The 19,324-nt window shown below is 37.9% G+C and overlaps 1 protein-coding gene across 2 annotated transcripts in view; it reads left to right on the top strand.

The window, feature by feature from the left end:
* Positions 1-19,324, top strand: part of FMN1 (formin 1) — a 431,558-nt gene that overhangs the window by 177,013 nt on the left and 235,221 nt on the right. For both annotated transcript variants that reach the window (XM_043555725.1, XM_043555724.1), the window contains one exon: positions 7,587-7,648. In XM_043555725.1, the coding sequence (XP_043411660.1) occupies positions 7,587-7,648 (62 nt within the window). The remainder of the gene's footprint in view (positions 1-7,586; positions 7,649-19,324) is intronic.

Genomic DNA, 19,324 nt, shown 5'->3' with positions numbered 1-19,324 from the left:
ATAATTACTAAATGGTTTATAGGTACCTGGAGAGGAAACAAATCTAGAGGACCTACTGTGTACCAAGACGAGGCAGTACACTTTGCCCTCATAAGCACATTAAATATGAGAGCTCAAATTTGATTTTATTCTTAAATATTCAAGTAAATGGTCTGTGCTTTTGCCATCTATGACCAGCACCAGTTAGAGATGGTTGGACAGAGTTTCCCCATTTGTTTGTGGATAACTTTGAATGTGTATTCATCTGTCAGTAATTACTATGTTTTCCCAAATGACATCCTTGATGTACCAGCTCCATGATTTGGAGCGTACATTTATACCCTTCTTACTATTTTAAAAATTTAAACTTTTTTGTGTTGTGTGGGGCTTTTAGCGTGAGTAAAAGTAACTTTATCCTCAAAAGCAGTAGTTCTCAAACTTTAGAATGCATCCCAATCACTTAGGAGCCTTGTTAAAACATCCTCTGCATTTCTTACTGAGTCTGGGGTGGTCCTGAGAATTAACCTTTCTAAGAAATTCCAGGTGATGTTTAGTTCCAGGGACTAAATTTTGATCAACCTAATCTTATATCGGTAATATTCATGAAATCATGGATTTTATGTGCTAGATTGATTTTTTTTTTTCTAACGTATGTTAAAATATTCAACTGTTAAAGTCTAGCTGTCTATTACCAAAAGAAATGACCTCACTGGTATGCATGTAAAGCTTTGAAAGCACTGACTAAATATTCTCCAAGTATAATTCTGAGGAAGAATCCTTTGCCTTTAAGATTGAAGGTGTGTGCTTAAACTTGTGTGTAGCAATGTGACGCAGTGGGTAAAGCCAATGAAAGGCAAAGGCAGTGTAAATTAGAATCCGTGAACAGGAAGAGAGTCATGGTTCTCACTCATGAGGGAGATCAGGAATTCTCTAATTCCCCAACTCTGTAACCCAGTTCTTCCAGTGTGCGTGTGCGTGTGCGTGTGTGTGTGTGTGTGTAGGTAGGAAGGGCCTTGGATACGCATGACAGAATATAAATGAAAACCAGATATAATCATAAACTGACAACTGCAGTTCTGGAAGTCCCCATAGAGAAAATAGATGAATCGTAATCACATCACTTGATGGGACTAGCCATTGTAACTCACACTGGCTTTTCAAACCTGCCTGGGATTAATAATATCTCAGGCCCCTTTTAAAGATTTACCGAGATTACTAGTGATTCTTCTGATCAGATGAAGCCAGCAACCTTTAATTACCTAGGAACTTTGAGTTTTGGTTACTCTTGAAGCTTACCCAACCATTAAAACAACAGCAGCAAACAAACAACAAACTGTGCAGGGTAAATGTCACAGGCTCTTTGGGACTGAATGAACTTGTTGACACTTAACTAGCGTGCATTTTGGGAAAAGGTCAACCTTTGTACCTCAGTTTCTGCAAAACGGGTCTTGATATGACAGAATCTGCCTTGTAAGTGTGATATGAAGGTGAAATACATTAATCTGTGTCGAGTGCTTAGAACAGTTCCTAAGAAATAGCATTCTGTTACCTGTATCCATATGTAATTAAGAGAAAGAAACTCATCAGTATGAACTGTAGCGCTGGTCACTAATGCCTCCCCCTGTTAGCGAGATCATCTTTAGTTCTGTTATTGGTCAAATGGAAGGCTCAGCATTCTAATGATACCTGGCAGAAAGGCTGTTTTGTTGTGAGCTGATAAAAAAAAAAAAAAAAAAAAAAAGAAGGTTTGTGCTGCAGAAGGGATCCATACTAATTAAGTATGGATCTAGACTAGAAAGTATTTATTTTTATGGAAGGAAATTTTTTAATGTTTATTTTATTTTTGAGAGAGAGTGAGTGAGAGTGAGCAAGAAACAGAGAGAGAGAGAGAGAGAGAGAGCGTGCGCGCATATAAGCAGGGGAGGGGCAAAGAGAGGGGGAGACACAGAATCCAAAGCAGGTTCCAGGCTCTGAGCTGTCAGCACAGAGCCCAATGTGGGGCTCGAAATCACGAACCGTGATATCATGACCTGAGCTAAACCAACTAAGCCACCCAGGCTCCCCTATGGAGGGAAATTCTTATCTATTTTTCCCCAAATGTTGAGTCCTGCCAGTTAGGATCCTTTTGCCTATTTCTGTCTTTTCATATAATGTATTATTTTCTTAAAATAAATAATTTTTTTAAAAGAATGCATTACATGTATTACTCAAAAGCTTCTTTTTTTAGGCTAGATTAATTGAATTTTTGTTAATTTCCTTTGGGGCTAATGTAGCTTCAAAGTGGTCTGCTTTTTTCAAGCCCTGATACTCAAAATCTTAATTTCTCCTTTTCACACACTATTCCCAGAGCTATAGAATAAAGGTGAAACTCTCTTTTTAACAAAAACATCCTTAATTCTTGATTTGAGACCTCTGCCCCACCATCCTTATCTGCAAGAGATGGGAGCTCTACTCTTGTATTTGTAAACTCAAGAAATGTGGAGGGAGGGGTCTGCCACTAACAAGACATATTTGAAAACCACCAACCTAGCTTAGACTCATTGTTCTGTAACCTTTATATTCTCTTAGCATTCTCTTGTGAACCCTTGACTCAAGCCTTCCACCAGTGAAGACATGAACTTCTTCCTTCTATATCTCGCCCAGAGATCCTATTTTATCATCCTTGTCAGTGATGGGGAGGTGTTCTTTTGCCATTTGTAACCCTGGGACCATTGGCAAAAATATTTAAAGAAGAGATGAATCATGATTTACTGGGTGTTAGCTTTGCAATGGTCTCCTTCATCCATCTGTAAATTAGTCACAACTATATCTGTCACACCCTTACAGGTACAATTTACACAAAATGAATCATTTCAAAATATATTCTGTGCAGTTTCCATTTAGAATGTAGATGTTATTTCCAAGGGGCATCGGTTTTGCAAGAAGGTTGGTTTAGCTAAAATTCCTTTGCGTGCTTTGTAGAGGCTTGGGATTGATTTTATTGATATTATTATTATTATTATTATTATTATTACTCTTTTTTTCTTACATTGTAATGTTAGGTGTACATAAAAAAATGATACAAAAAACAGAGGTTAAAGAATATTTTTCCATTGAACACTCATGTGATGCCACCTTGCTCAATCATACCCCCACTCAGTTCCTCTTTTCCGGGATCCCACCATTATCCTGACTTGTGTTACTATTATTTGTTTTCCTTTTATAGTTTTTTTCATTTATGCGTAGCCAGGGTAAGGATTGTTGGGTAGGAAGGTATGAGTAGCTTCAATTTTATTAGAAAATGCCAACTATTTTTTGTAATGATCGTACCAGTGTGCACTCCTTCAAATTGTGTGAACGTTCCGTTGCTCCACACCTCCACCAACACTCAGTTTTGTCAGACTTTGACTAGTCCTGATTACTAATGAAAATGAGCCCTTTTTAATATATAGTTACTTGTGTGTTGTCTTTATAGAGTGCCTATTGACATTTTTTGCCCAGTTTTCATTTTCTATAGTTGTGTAGGATACACACCCCCACACCCCCACGCTCCCCACACACTATATCTTTGATTATTTGTTTCAAATGTCTTTTCCCTCCCTTTTTGCTGTATTTTGATGAAAAGAAGTTCTTAATTTTAATGTAGTCCATCTTATCAGTTTTATTTCCTTTATATTTAATGCTTTTTGAATCTTAACATTTTTCCTAACCTAATTATAAAACTATTACCCTATATTGTCTCATTAAACATTTGTAATTTTTCTTTGTACAATTTAGCTTTTAATCAACTTAAAATAGGTCATTACCTAGTATAAAGTTGGGATCCAGTTTTTGGTTTTCCATATGTCTATCCATGTTTCCCAACCAATAATTATTTAAAAAAACAAAAAAAACAAAAAACAAAACAAAACAAAAAAAACAAAACTCTTAGTGTAAACAAAGATCTTCCATGATATTTCTGTCCTATCAAGTGACCATGCATTCATGGTGTCTTTTTGGGCCCTTTATTCTACTTTAATTATGTTGTGATAATTTAAAATATGTCCTATTAGATTGTAAGGCAAGCTGTCTTTATATTTTCCAGTTTCTTGGCTCTTACTGCCTTTTTGCACATCTGTGTTTCAATATAAATTTTAGAATGAACTCCTTAAGTTAAAAACCCAAAACCCCTAGAAATGTTTAACAGGATTGTACTGAATCAACATCTTTACAATATTGAGTCTTATCAAAAACATGGCTTGCTCACTCTGTATTTCTTGGTAATGCATTTCAACATGGTGTTTCTATTTTCTCATGAGGCCTTGCATATTAGGTTTTTCTAAGTACTTGGTAGTTTTAGGGGTACTGTGAATGTTTTCTTTTTGAAACTGTTGATGGTATCAGGATTTTTGTATACTGATTTTATATCCAGCAACTTTACTAAACTCCTATATTAATTCCAATATGTTATCTGCAGGCAATCATTCAGATTTTTCTAAATACATGATCATAGTAAATAATAGTTATATTTTTTCCTTTTTATATATAAATATGTGTGTGCATGCGCATGCATGTGTGTATGCATATTTTCTTTTTTCTTGTCCTGAATCTGCTAATACCCTTAGGAAAATAACGAATAGAAATAATAGTAACAGAGGCAACTGGGTGGCTCAGTTAAGCATCCAATTCTTGATTTTAGCTCAGGTCATGATCTCACAGTTCATGAATTCAAACCTGGCAGCACAGAACCTGCATGACATTCTCTGTCTCCCTCTGTCTCTGCCTGTCTCTTGCTCTCAAAAATAAATAAAAAGGGGCGCCTGGGTGGCGCAGTCGGTTAAGCGTCCGACTTCAGCCAGGTCACGATCTCGCGGTCCGGGAGTTCGAGCCCCGCGTCGGGCTCTGGGCTGATGGCTCGGAGCCTGGAGCCTGTTTCCGATGCTGTGTCTCCCTCTCTCTCTGCCCCTCCCCCATTCATGCTCTGTCTCTCTCTGTCCCAAAAATAAAAAATAAAAAACGTTGAAAAAAAAATTTTTTTTAAATAAAAAAAAAATTAAAAAAAATTAAAAAAAAATTTTTTTTCAACGTTTAAAAATAAAAAATAAAAAACGTTGAAAAAAAATTTTTTTTAAATAAAAAAAATTAAAAAAAATTAAAAAAAATTTTTTTTCAACGTTTATTTATTTTTGGGACAGAGAGAGACAGAGCATGAACGGGGGAGGGGCAGAGAGAGAGGGAGACACAGCATCGGAAACAGGCTCCAGGCTCCGAGCCATCAGCCCAGAGCCCGACGCGGGGCTCGAACTCCCGGACCGCGAGATCGTGACCTGGCTGAAGTCGGACGCTTAACCGACTGCGCCACCCAGGCGCCCCAAAAAAATGTTTTTTAAATAAATAAATAAACTTAAAAAAAAAAAACAATAGTAGTAATAGGTGTTCTTGTGTTATGCCGAATCTCCTAGGGAAAACATTTAAAAGTAAAATATTTGATACAGATTTTTTTTAATTAACATAGAATTAACTTTTTCTTTTTGGTGCATAGTTCCATGAGTTTTAACTTGTGCACAGATTCATGTAACCACCATGATAGTCAGGATAGAGAAAAGTTAAATCACCCCCTGAATTCCTTTGTGTGCTGCCCCTTTGTAGTCAAATACCATCCCCCCCCCCACCATCTCTACCCTGTGGCCACTGCTGCTGTGATCTGTTTTTACCCCTATAGCTTTGTCTTTTCCAGAATGTCATATAAATGGAATTAAACAATAATAAGCCTTCTGGGGCTTTGTCACTCTGTACAATGTCTTTGAGATTGATTTATGTTGATGTATATATCAATAGTAATTCCTTATTATTGCTGAGTAGTATTCCACTCTATAGATAAACCATAATTTGTTTATCCATTCATCCTTGAATTATGTATGTTTTTTAGCTCTGCAACTTACTCATCTTTCTTGAACAAGAAAGCTGCTTAACTTCTCTGTGCATCAATTTCTTCATCATTTATGGATATAACATACCTACATCATAAGGTTATTGGGGGGAGAAAAAATAAGTCAATATGTATGAAGTTCTTAGATAATGCCTGATACATAGTGAGCGCTCAATAAATGGAATCCATTATTATGGTTTTTATATTGGTTACATATGGTTTATATGGTTATTATTATACTGTCTCCAATATTAGTAAAGATTTTGAGGTAGAAGAAAACTGGACAAGTTCAAGGAATAGCAAGAAAGCCAGGGTGCCTGGCAAAGACAGGGGGAGGTATATAGAAGCCAGGTCATGAAGGGCATTAGGGGCTACAGTAAGGAGTTGGAATTTCACTCTAAGCCCATTGGAAAGCCTGCGATGAGACATGGTCTGGTTCATGCCTTTACTAGATCATTCAGGCTGCTGTGAGGAGAATGGGGTAAGGTGGTGGCAGTGAGAGCAGGCAACCTTTTTTAGGGTATTGCAGAGGTCCAGGGGAAAGATTGTGGTGGATACTGGTAGCTGGTGAGTGTGGGGATGGTGCAAAGTGGTTTGATTCAAGGGATGGCTTTGATGTAAAATTCCCAGAACTTGCTGATGGAGTCACAGCTCAGTGTAACACATATCCCATAAGAGCATTGGGGTGGCCATTTATAGTAACAGCAACACTCCTCTCCTGTTGTGGCTTTACCAGAGATTTCTCTCATCCATTTTTGAATTCACACCCAAGTTTTCATGCCTGATTTCTGAAATCCACTTGAAGAAAAGTCCACTGGTTTTTTTTTTTTCATATATTTTTAATGACTTCTGACTGCTTCTCTAGTACTTACACTCACAACTCCAAAGACATGGTTAAGAAAACAACTTATCCCATGAAAATATTTCCTCATAGCATTTGCTTTGTGGTCCTCTACAGTCTGTATAACTCTGTGACCCCACATTCGTAGTCATTCTCCTGGAAATAAAGCTGTCCGAGCTGCTTCATGTTTAGCCAACGGGATGGTAGTTTTAGTCATTGGCTGGAGTTCTGTGTACACTTGGGATTTCTTGTTGGAATAAACATTATTAGACTCAGGCTAAAATTGGACCAGAAATTTATTTTTGTCTTCCTTTCAACTTCAACTCATCCTAGATTTTCTCATCCAAGTGACAAATGGTTATGACTTTCCAAAGTGATCTAAAGATTAAAATCAGCCCTGGGTGCTTGCTTAGCCTAGCATTGAAATGGAGATTTTTTTTTAAACAGTTAAAAATAGAGTTCTCTGATCTCACATAGAAAGTTTTATTTCCTGTGTGTCTGCTCTTAACACGTCTGTATTTGTTCTCTGTACTGCCTTAGCTTCCAACTCCTCCTTAAAGACAAACACCTAATCCAGTCTTTATCTGGAACATGCCTCATGCTTTTTTTTTTTTTTTTTTTAACCCTATCCTATCTGCTTCATTTGGGGCTTCTCGTAATTCAAGGTTTGCCACATGGAAGGAAATTTCCTTTCTCTCCTGAGCTACTTGTCTTATCTTGCCCCAATTTTCAACATCTCTCATCAGGTTAATGTCAAACTGTGGCATTTATTTACTCAGTTTACTTGCAGGAGGGACTCTGGAGTCTTGGAGATGCTCACTTGAATTTTGTGCATAATTGTGTGCTTCTTTGTAATTGGCTTCTTTTGTGATCTTACAGAATACCAAGCTGCTATTTTACACTTGAAGAGGGAACACAAAGAAGAAATTGAAAACCTACAGGTATATCTCTTTGATTCTCCTGAACTGGTTATGTGAGACTGATACTTAGTTTTCTCGTGTACTGAAGTAAATATTCCCCTTTTTGTTGCCTTATTTACCTAGACAGCATCTGCAGCTGGCACCTGACAATGGGCACTGCGTTTATCCTGGGGAGGGAAGACTTGAACTCCATTTTTAATATAATTGAGTTCCCATTTTTAAGAAATGCCACAAGTGTGTTTGATTGGGAAAAATGTTATACTTGGAGAAAATATTGGTTGTATTTGTAAAACAAGAAACAAGATAGAGTATTTGGACTTTTACTGTTCATAAGAGGTCTTTAAAAACCTATTTTTTCCTAGGCACACTCAAGACTCTTGTTTGGCTTACTCCCATTCATGTATTTGTATCCGTCCATCTGAGGACATCCCTGCAATACGATGTCATGCAGATCAAGGCACTTAGGGAAGTGACCCTAGTAGGAGACAGGGTGTGTTGAGTCATCCATTTTCTTTCCCCAAGGAGGGCTTGGAAAGTGCTGACTTGATCCTACTTTGTGGAGCCCAGAAAGACTGAGGGATTTACTTCCTCCCACTATGTAATTGTCATTTCCTTATGCTTGCGGTGCCTATAACAGGAAGTGGTAGAGTTTTAATCAAATAACTAAATATTGAATCAGGCACTGATTCTAGTTTACTGATGGCTGGGTTGACCTGTACCTTAGAGAACAATAGCAAAATTTAAATAAAACTTGGTGTTTATTCAGTGCTCATTACTCGCTAATTTAATGAATTTGTGGATCAAATATCCTTCTTTCCAATAAGTGATAATGTGCTTTTTAAAATAACTGAGGCTGTGTGTTAGATTATATGTAAAGCCATTGCAAACAGCAAAAAAACATTATTAAATAGGTCAGATGGTGTATAAAGTCAGCTCGTTTTAAGTAGTTTGGAAGAGGAAATGAATCCATTTCACAAAGAAAGAAACAAACAAACAAAAAAATGGAAAAGTACCTCTGTCTCCTAGGGGGAAATGGAGGCCCTTAGCTCCTTTGTTGCAAAGTGCTCTACAGAGACCTCTCTTTCTTCTTCTTTGTTCTGGTGTGCAAAAGATTCTCAGCTGTCTCAGAAGAAGTGAAATGGGGATTAATTTAAGAAACAGATTGCTAAAGAGGGTAGGCACAGAAGTGACTCTGTGAGCAGTTATGTGAAACAGCTCAGTTTTAAGTTAACACTGGCTTCCCCAGGTTGTAGGGCTTTGATAGCTAAATAATATTTACAGTAACAGCAGGCTCTTACTGTTTTTGAGTTCCTACTTTGTGCTAGGCATTGTTGTAAGTATATTACATGTATTATCTTGTGTTATTTCCACAAAAGTCCTATGATTTACATCTCAAACTAAGACAAGTTTGGAGGGATGCCTGAGTGGCTCAGTCTGCTGAGCATCCAACTCTTGGTTTTGGTTCAGGTCGTGATCTCACAGCTTCCTGGGTTCAAGCCCCACGTTGGGCTCTGTGCTGGCAGCATGGAAATTCTCTCTCTCTCTCTCTCTCTCTCTCTCTCTTTCTCTTTCTCTCTCTCTCCCTCCCTCCCTCCCTCTCTCTCCCTCCCTCCCCCACTCATGCTGTCTCTGTCTGTCTCTCTCTCTCAAAATAAATAAATTAAAAAAAATAAATAAATAGTTGGAGAAGCAAAAGAGAAGAGTAAATGGAAGGGGAAAAGTATATTGGGATCATGTTTTCCAGTTAAAATAAAGGTTAAATCAGGATATGATCGACAACAGTAAGGTTTAAAAAATGTTCCTAATTATGCCTTAAGTTTTCTTTATCCATGAAAGGACTGTCTGTTCTTTGCTTGGTATCAGTAAACTTAAATTCTTTTGTCCAGTATTTGTGATTCATACAAAATTGCTGAAACCCTGTGGCCATGGCACACTACTGCCCTCGGGGGCGGGGGTGGGGGGGGGGCAGGGGCAGTGTCCCCTATCTATACACTTGCCTGTGGTTTGGAACTATTCCATCCATCATAGACTGACAACCTTCAATAGGAAACTGACAACTCTTATCCCTGATCTGACCTAGAAAAGTGTTTGGGGGCAAACACAGCATTTTAAAGATTGAATTAGGAATGCACATTTTAAAATATGGAAGGGTTTCCAGCTGTTTCTTAAAAAAACTAGAAAATCTGGCAGCAGCAGCTTACTTTTTTTCTTGCATGACTTAAACAGGCTGCAGTTGAATAAGCAGGTGCCTACTTCAACTGTGATACATGTTCTCCAGTTTGCCAGTGTCCCCACTCTGGGCCATTTCATCTGCCTGTCCCCTCATCACTTTAGTTAACCCCCCCCCCCATTCTCTGGGAGCTGAAATCACTAGATTGGCAGCAACACCAAATAGAACAGATGCGGTTGATAAAAGAGACCATAACCCAGCCTGGCTGTGCTTGTGTGTGCTCACCGAACACCATCTCTACTTGCTTTGTTCCACAAAGAAATGGTCACACCTGTTGTCATAGGACTAGTAGAAGATAGTGGGTGACCGAGCTGTTACTTTGATGTTCATTTCCTTATATGTCACTTCCATCCACAGCCCTCATTGTCCGTTGGGTTTCCTTTCTCCATTTACTGGTCATGGAGAAGTCAGAGGTGTTTCAGGACTTCTTCAGCATGCCTTTCTAGAATAAGAAGGATTTCATGCTTAACATATACAGGAAAAGTGATTCATTGTGTCACTCCCTACAAGAATTGATGTGTATCACCTTCAGATTTTTTAGTTCTTCACAGACTTTATTAAATTTTTTTTAACATTTATTTATTTTTTTTGAGACAGAGAGAGACAGAGCATGAACGGGGGAGGGGCAGAGAGAGAGGGAGATACAGAATCAGAAGCAGGCTCCAGGCTCTGAGCCATCAGCCCAGAGCCTGACACGGGGCTCGAACTCACGGATGGCGAGATAGTGGCCTGAGCTGAAGTCGGACACTCAACCGTCTGAGCCACCCAGGTGCCCCAGTTTTTCACAGACTTTAAAGAAAAGGCATGATTTGATAAACAGAGAACCTAAAATCAGCTGTCTGGTTTTTTTTTTTTTTTTTGAGAAAAGATTTGTAGAGAAGTCACTTAATTATTCAGTTTTCCCACCCACAAAATGGAAACCTTATCACCTAAAATAACTTGACTAGAGGTTGACCTTTCTAGTCTAGAGTCCCAAGGCTAGTAAGAGTGAGGGACTCTGGAGTCTGTAATCTCATCACACTCTGCAGTGGAATGCTGCACTGCAGAAAGGGCTCAGGGCTTAGTCCTAGAACTGGCTTGTCAAAATGTGTAGGGACTATGTGCACATACCCCTTACATTCAACAGCAAAGACTTACAGATTATTTGAATAAAATCCGTTCCCGGCACCTAAGTTTTACACACGTTCCACGGAAACTGAGAGCGCTTAGCTGACACAGAGCTCCAGTAGGAGAGTAGTGGCAGAATCAAACATTTTTTTCTGACTTTGCCATTTTGTGTCATTTATAATGTAACCATAGCAAATTCTTCAATTTTGTCCAAGTGTGTCCACCATTTAGCAAACTCTACTTTGAGAGCTTATGATCACTTCATGACTCTCAGCATCATCCGGTTCATTTTTCATTTTTGGATAGTTCTGTGTTCCTTCATTTTTGAAAAAACAGCACTTACCTTCATAGGCTCTCACTTACCTGAGAAATTTTTGCCTGGAGTAGCCATTGCATAAGTTCATGACTATTGGGTAGAAATCTAGCTCCAATCTGCTGTTTTAAGAAAGGCACATTATAAAACTAATTCTCCCATGGTACAAATAAAGAATTCTTTGAGATTCCTAGGATCAAGATTTTTTTGAATATTGTTCTATGTTGACTCATGTTATCTTAATGTATAATCCACTTCCTTAAGTTCAAGTTAAATTCTTTCAATGGTTTTATTACCCTTTTTATACATCAAAGTCCTGTTTGTTAATTTGCTGATTGTAGGCATCTTGGAGAGAGCAATGATTTTTTTTCCCTCTCTGTTTTTGAAAGTACCTAGCAAAGTGTTTGGCACATACATGATGCTCAAACAGTTCTTCTTTTTTGAAAAAAAAATTTTTTTTCACATTTATTCATTTTTGAGAGACAGAGACAGAGTGTGAGTCAGGAAGGGACAGAGAGAGAGAGGGAGACACAGAATCTGAAGCAGGCTCCGGGCTCTGAGCTGTCAGCACAGAGCACAATGCGGGGCCCGAACCCACAGACCGTGAGATCATGACCTGAGCTGAAGTCTGACGCTTAACCGACCGAGCCACCCAGGTGCCCCTACAAACATTTCTTCTATAATGACCTATGACTGAAAAATCATAGTAGGGATTTGATTAAATTTAGGTACTATGTGCCAACCTTTGTTTTTGGCATTTAACATTAGTGGTATGAAGAATTAATGTAGAAATATAAGCTAAGTAATAGATTTGTCACCATTTTACAGATAAAACATGAGGCTCCCAGAGACTGTGACTTGTCAGAAGTCCTAGACTAGTAAGTAGGGCAACTTGAATTTGAATCCACCTACAACTGTCTGGCTTGGAAGCTGTTACCCTTTATACTATTCAGTGCAGCATTAATGGAAAGAACATTGGATCCAGAATCAGAAGGTCTGGATTTGTGGTCTTAGGTCTGGGTGATGAACATTGTCAACTTCTGGCAATGCTTTCAGCCCATTTTCCTAATTTCTAAAATGAGAGACTAGGCCATATAATATCTGATAGTGTCTTTGGATTTTATTATTGACCCCACCATACTTTAAAAAAAAAAAAAAAAGTTCAGTTTATCCATCATATTGTCCATTCAGCCTTGGGGTTCTCCAATTCACAATCTCTAAATCCCTATTATTGACACACACATCCTTTATTTCTTTTCATTTCTTTTGGAGGTCCCCCTGTCTAACATGCTTGCCTCTGTGGAGCAGTGTGTTCATGTTTCAGTAATAGTCTGCATGCTAGCTTTCTAGTGCTTTTTCAGATGCATGACTCTGTGAGGGATGCAGCTTCTAGAATGGTAAATGAGCCATCTATAGGAGGGCCAGCTCTTCTTTATGACAGGAGTGAAGTGGGAACGTGGCATGGCCATGGCTTCCTTGGCTCTCTGCCTCTTCAGTTTTGAAAGTTGGAAGGGGATGTGTGGGGGCGCTGCAGGGAGGGGGAAAATGCATGCCCTCTGTCTGGCTTTTCAGGAGCTTGGGATAATTTAAGAATGTTGTTTTTGATCATCACTTAAGCAATTTGGAAGTAGGTGCCATGGAAATGACAGGTTGTTTTATCTCTTTTTAACTAATGTTCTTTGCGTTGTAGGATAGAAGAAAGAACTAGCCAACATTGACCTTTTCTTTACGGGAACCCTTCTCATTTATCCCATTCATCACATTCGTAGTCCATAACTGAGGGGAAGCTTGACTGAGCGATGGCCTCTGGCAGGCCCCTGCTCATTGTGCAATGCAGTCACATTTCTAATATGGTCACTCCCGCTGTGAAATGATTCAGGGACAGATGCCAAATGAGACATTAACTTACATTGTACCTTGTCCCCAAGAGAACCAAATGGTATGTTGGCCTCCATTAAACAAAACTTGTAGACTTCCTTTTCTGTCTCCAACCCACCCACAGGCCCATTCCTAATAGTTTACACATGCTGTTGACACAAAGTTGATTACAAACTACACTTGAGCTGATACAGCTAAACTTATAAAGATACATAAATCCTGTGCCTTTTCCATTTGTTATGTTCTTTGTTATCAACATGATACATTTAAGTGTGTTAGTTCCTGGAGAATACTGTGAGGGGAAGGGAGTGATTTGTAGAGGGATAAACAAAAGCTTCACAGTTATGAAATACGATGATTTTATTGAGCCCTCATGGTATTCCCCTAAGTGCTGATACTAGTATAATTCATTACTGAGATGTCAAAAAAGAAGACAGAATTTAAAATGTTGAGAAATATTTTAATTCACTGTTTCATTGTGGGTATATAATACACTGTTAGGCATTTAGTAGATCTGCTGGTTTACCGGTGTTAAGATGCTTCCCGGGCCTTTGCCTACCTGGAAGCCCGCAGGTATATTTGGAGTTTAGTTTTGATGGACAACACAAAGCAATTAATTCCCTGGCCGACTTAGCGGCCCAGGAGCCCTTTGTCTCAGGCTGCAGGATGCTGTATTGCCTGACATAATTCAGTTATTCCATCAAGTCATACTCACTGATAGAGGGACACTGGGTGCAGAATGAAGAATGTGTGCATTACTCATTTGTACCATTGAGACTGATGCTGGTTTTGTACACCTTCGTGTACCATCAACTCCAGTCATCCCTTTGGATTCTTAAATGATGAACATGAGTCACTCATGGGGGCCAAGACAGTTTTTCTTTCTTTGGATACTTTATATATATAAATATAAATATAAATATAAATGTAAATGTAAATATAAATATATACACACACAGTGTTTTATTAGTTTCAGGTGTACAGTATAGTGATCCAACAATTCCATCCATCACCTTGCGCTCATCACAAGTGTACTCCTTAATCCTCATTGGCTATGTAACCCATCCCCCCACCCCCCTCCTCTGGTAGCCATCAGTTCTCTGTAAATAAGAATCTGTTTCTTGATTTCTCTCCCTCTCTCTCCCTCTCTCCCTCTCTCCCTCTCTCTCTTTCTTCCTTCTCCTCCTCCCCCTCCTCCTCCATTTCCCTTTGCTTGTTTGTATATGTGGCTTGTTTGTATATGGTATTTGTCTTTCTCTAACTGACTTATTTCACTTGGCATAATACTCTGTAGTTCCAACAATGTCATTACAAATGACAAGATCTTATGCTTTTTTTGTGGCTGAATATTATTCCACTGTGTAAATATACGCCACATCTTCTTTATCTATTCATCAATCGATAGAGACTAGTTTGGCTATTGTCGATAATGCTGCTATAAACATAGTGGTACATGTATTCCTTGGGATTAGTGGGGTTTTTTTTTTTAATTTTTTTTTTTTTTTAACATTTATTTATTTTTGGGACAGAGAGAGACAGAACATGAACGGGGGAGGGGCAGAGACAGAGGGAGACACAGAATCGGAAGCAGGCTCCAGGCTCTGAGCCATCAGCCCAGAGCCCGACGCCGGGCTCAAACTCAAGAACCGCGAGATCGTGACCTGAGCTGAAGTCGGACGCTTAACCGACTGAGCCACCCAGGCACTCCGGGATTAGTGTTTTTGTACTCTTTAGGTAATTACCCAGTAGTGTTGTTGCCAGATTGTAGGGTAGTTCTACTTTTGACTTTTTGAGGAACCTCTATACTGTTCTCCAGAGTAGCTGTACCAGTTTGCATTCCCACCAATGGTGCAAGAGAGTTCTCTTTTCTCCACATCCTTACCAATACCTAGTGTTTCTTGTGTTGTTGATTTTAGCCATTCTGACAAGTGTGAAGTACTATCTCATTATAGTTGTGATTTTCATTTTCCTGATGGTGAGTGATGATGAACATCTTTTCATGTGTCTGTTGCCCATCTGTATGTCTTTGGAAAAATGTCTATTCATGTCTTCTGCCCATTTTTAATTGGATTATTTGTTTTTTGGGTGTTGAGTTGTGTAAGTTCTTTATATGTTTTGGACACTAGCCCTTTATTGGATATATAATTTGCAAATATCTTCATTTCTGTCGGTTGCCTTTAGTTTTGGTGATTGTTTGCTTCGTTTTGCAGAAGGTTTTTATTTTGACCTAGTCCCAATAGTTTATTTTTGCTTTTATTCCCCTTGCCTCAGGAGAGATACCTTTCTTCTAGAAAGAAGTTGCTATGGCCGATGTCAGAGAAGTTACTGTGCTCTTTCCCAGGATTTTCATGATTTCAGGTCTCACATTTAGGTCTTTAATGCATTTTGAATTTGTTTTTTGTGTATGGTGTAAGAAAGTGGTCCAGTTTCTTTCTCTTGCATGTTGCTCTCCAGTTTCCCAGTATCATTTGTTGAGGAGACTATCTTTACCATTGGATATTCTTTCTTGCTTTGTCAAAGATTACTTGACCATATAGTTGTAAGTATTTTTCTGGATTTTCTATTCTGTTCTATTGACCTAGGTGTCCATTTTTGTGCCAGCACAATAATGTTTTGATTACTACAGTTTTGTAATACAACTTGAAGTCCAGAATTGTGATGCTCCCAGTTTTGCTTTCCTCCCCCCCAAGATTGCATTGGCTATTTGGAATCTTTTGTGGTTCCGTACACATTTTAGGATTATCTGTTCTATGTTCTCTGAAAAATGCTCTTGGTATTTTGATAGGTATTACATTAGATGCATGGATTACTTTGGGTACTGTAGCTATTTTAATTATATTCTTCCAATATGTGAGCATGGGATTCTTTCCATTTCTTTGTGTCCTCTTGAATTTCTTTTAGTTGTGTTTTATAGTTTTCAGAGTACAGATCTTTTACCTCTTTGGTTAGTTTTATTCTTAGGTATTTTATTATTTTGGTATAATTGTAAATGGAATTGTTTTCTTAATTTCTCTTTCTGCTGCTTCATTGTTGGCCATAGAAATGCAACAGATTTTTGCACATTGATTTTTCTTTTCTGTGACTTTACTGAACTTGTTAATCATTTCTGGCAGTTTGTTAATTTGTTGGTGATCTTTGGTTTTTCACTATATAGTATCATGTCATCTGCAACTGGTTGAAAGTTTTACTTCTTCTTTACTGATTTGGATATATTTTTTTTCTTCTTGTTGTCTGATTGCTGTGGCTAGGACTTCCAGTACTATGCTACATAAAAGTAGTAAGAGTGGACATCCTTGTCTTGCTCCTGACCTTCAAGGGAAACATTTCAGTTTTTCTTCATTAAGGATGATGTTAGTTGGGGAGTTTTCATATGTGACCTCTATTATGTTGAGGAACGTTTCTTCTAAACCTACTTTGTTGAGGTTTTTTTTTTTTTTTTTTTTTTTAAATCAGGAACGGATGTTGTACTTTGTCAAATGCTTTTTCTACATCTATTGAAATGATCATATGATTCTTATCCTTTCTCTTATTGATGTGATGTATCACCTTGACTGATATGTAAATATTGAACCACCTTGTATCCCAGGAAAAAATCCCACTGATTCTGGTGAATGCTTTTTTAAAAGTATTGTTGGATTTGGTTTGCTAGTATTTTGTTGAGGATTTTTGCATCCGTTTTCACCAGAGATATTGGTCTGTAGTTCTCTTTTTTAGTGGTGTCTTTATGTGGTTTTGGTATCAGGCTAATGCCTGTCTCATAGGATGAATTTGGAAGCTTTCCTTCCTTTTCTATTTTTGGAATAGTTTTAGAAGAATAGGTATTAATTAACTCTTCTTTAAATGTTTGGTAGAGTTTGCCTGTGAAGCCATCTTGTCCTGAACTTTTGTTTTTTGGGAGGTATTATTAATTATTATTATTATTATTATTTACTCACTTGCTTTGCTGGTAATTGGTCTGTTCAAATTTTCTACTTCTTCTTGTTTCAATTCTGGTAGTGTATATGTTTCTAGGAATTTATCCATTTCTTCTGGGTTGTCCAATTTGTTGGCGTATAGTTTTCCATCACATTCTCTCATAATTGTTTGTATTTCTGTGGTGTTGGTTGTTATTTCTCCTCTCTCATTTGTGATTTTATTTTTTTGAGTCCCTTTTTTTCTTTTTCTTGATAGATCTGGCTAGAGATTTATCATTTATATTCCTTATTTCAAAGAACTGGCTCCTGGTTTCATTGATCTGCTCTATTGTTTTTTTCAGTTTCTGTATCCTTTATTTCTGTGCTCATCTTTATTATTTCCTCCCTTCTGCTGGTTTTAGGTTTTATCTGCTGTTGTTTTTCCAGATCCTTTAGGTATAAGGTTAGGTTGTATGAGATTTTTCTTGCTTCTTGAGGCAGGCCTGTATTGCTATAAACTTCCCTCTTAGAAGGGAAGTTTTGCTGCATCCCAGAGGTTTTGGATCATTGTGTTTTTATTTTCATTTGTTTCTGTGTACTTTTTAATTCTTTTATTTCCTGGTTGACCCATTCATTGTTTTATAGCCTGTTATTTAACCTTCATATATTTGTGGTCTTTGCAGATTTTTTCTTGTGGTTGACTTCTATTTTCACAGCATTAGTCAGAAAAGATGCATGGTATGACTTCGATCTTGAAGTCGCTCAAACTTTTTTTGTGGCCTAAGATGTGATCTCTTCTGGAGAATGTTCCATGTGTACTTGAAAAGAATGTGTATTCTGCTATTTTAGAATGGAATGTTCTGAATATATCTGTTAAATCCATCTAGTCCAGTATATCATTCACAGCTGTTGTTTTCTTGTTGGTTTTCTGTTTAGATTATCTGTCTACTAATGTAGGTGAAGTGTTAAAGTCCCCTATTATTGTATTACTCTCAAATATTTCCTTTATGTTTGTTATTAACTGTTTTATGTGTTTGGGTTCTTCCATGTTGGGTGCACAAATATTTACAGTTGTTATATCTTCCAGTTGAAGTTTCCCTTACGATTATGTAGTGCCTTTCTTTGTCTCTTATTACAGTCTTTGTTTGAAAGTCTATTTTGTCTGATATCAGTATTGCTACTCTGGCTTTCTTTTGACATCCATTTGTATAATAGATGTTTCTCCATCCCCTCACTTTCAGTCTACAATTCTAAAGTCTAAAATGGGTCTCTTGTAGGCAGTATATAGAGGGGTCCTGTTTTTTTTTTATCCATTCTGTCACCCTATGTCCTTTGGAGCAGTTAGTCCATTTACATTCAAAGTAATTATTGGTATATATTTATTCTCATATTATGTTGTATCTCATATTATTTGTTTGGTGGTTGTTTCTGCAGCTTTTCCCTGATCCTTTCTTGTCTTTCTTTCATGGTTTACTGAGTTTCTTTTTTTTTTTTTTTAATTTTTTTTTCAACATTTATTTATTTTTGGGACAGAGAGAGACAGAGCATGAACGGGGGAGGGGCAGAGAAAGAGGGAGACACAGAATCGGACAGGCTCCAGGCTCTGAGCCATCAGCCCAGAGCCTGACGCGGGGCTCGAACTCACGGACCGCGAGATCGTGACCTGGCTGAAGTCGGACGCTTAACCGACTGCGCCACCCAGGCGCCCCTTACTGAGTTTCTTTAGTGATATAATTGGATTTCTTTTCTCTTTATTCTTTGCGTATTTATCAGTGTGGTTTTTTTTTTCATTTTTATATATGGTTATCTTTGGGTTTGTCTATAACTTCTTTTGCATATAGAAGTCCGTTAAGTTGATGACCATTTAAGTTTGAACCCATTCTTTAGTCCTTTCCTCCCCATGTTTTAGGTATATGTTAGTATTTTACATCCTTTTATTTTGTGAGTTCCTTGACTGATATTTTATAGAAATGTTCGTTGTTACTGCTTTTGTGTTTCCTACCTTCATACTGTAACTTTTGCTCTCTGCTTTCCACTCAGAGTCCCCTTTAATATTTCTTATAGGGCTGGTTAGTGGTCATGGACTCCTTTAGTTTTTGTTTGTCTGGGAAACACTTTATCTCTCCTTCTATTCTGAATGATAGCCTTAGCCCCATAGAGTATTTTTGGCTACAGATTTTTCCCAATCAGCATTTTGAATATATCATGCCACTTCCTTCTGGCTTGTAAAATCCTCTTCTTGCCTTATGGGATTTCCCTTTCATGTTACTGTCGTC

The sequence above is a fragment of the Prionailurus bengalensis genome, chromosome B3, assembly GCF_016509475.1.
Source record: "Prionailurus bengalensis isolate Pbe53 chromosome B3, Fcat_Pben_1.1_paternal_pri, whole genome shotgun sequence".
NCBI classification, from domain to species: Eukaryota; Metazoa; Chordata; class Mammalia; order Carnivora; family Felidae; genus Prionailurus; species Prionailurus bengalensis.
Note: the sequence above shows the minus strand (reverse complement) of the source record. Positions and strands in the feature narration are given on the sequence as shown.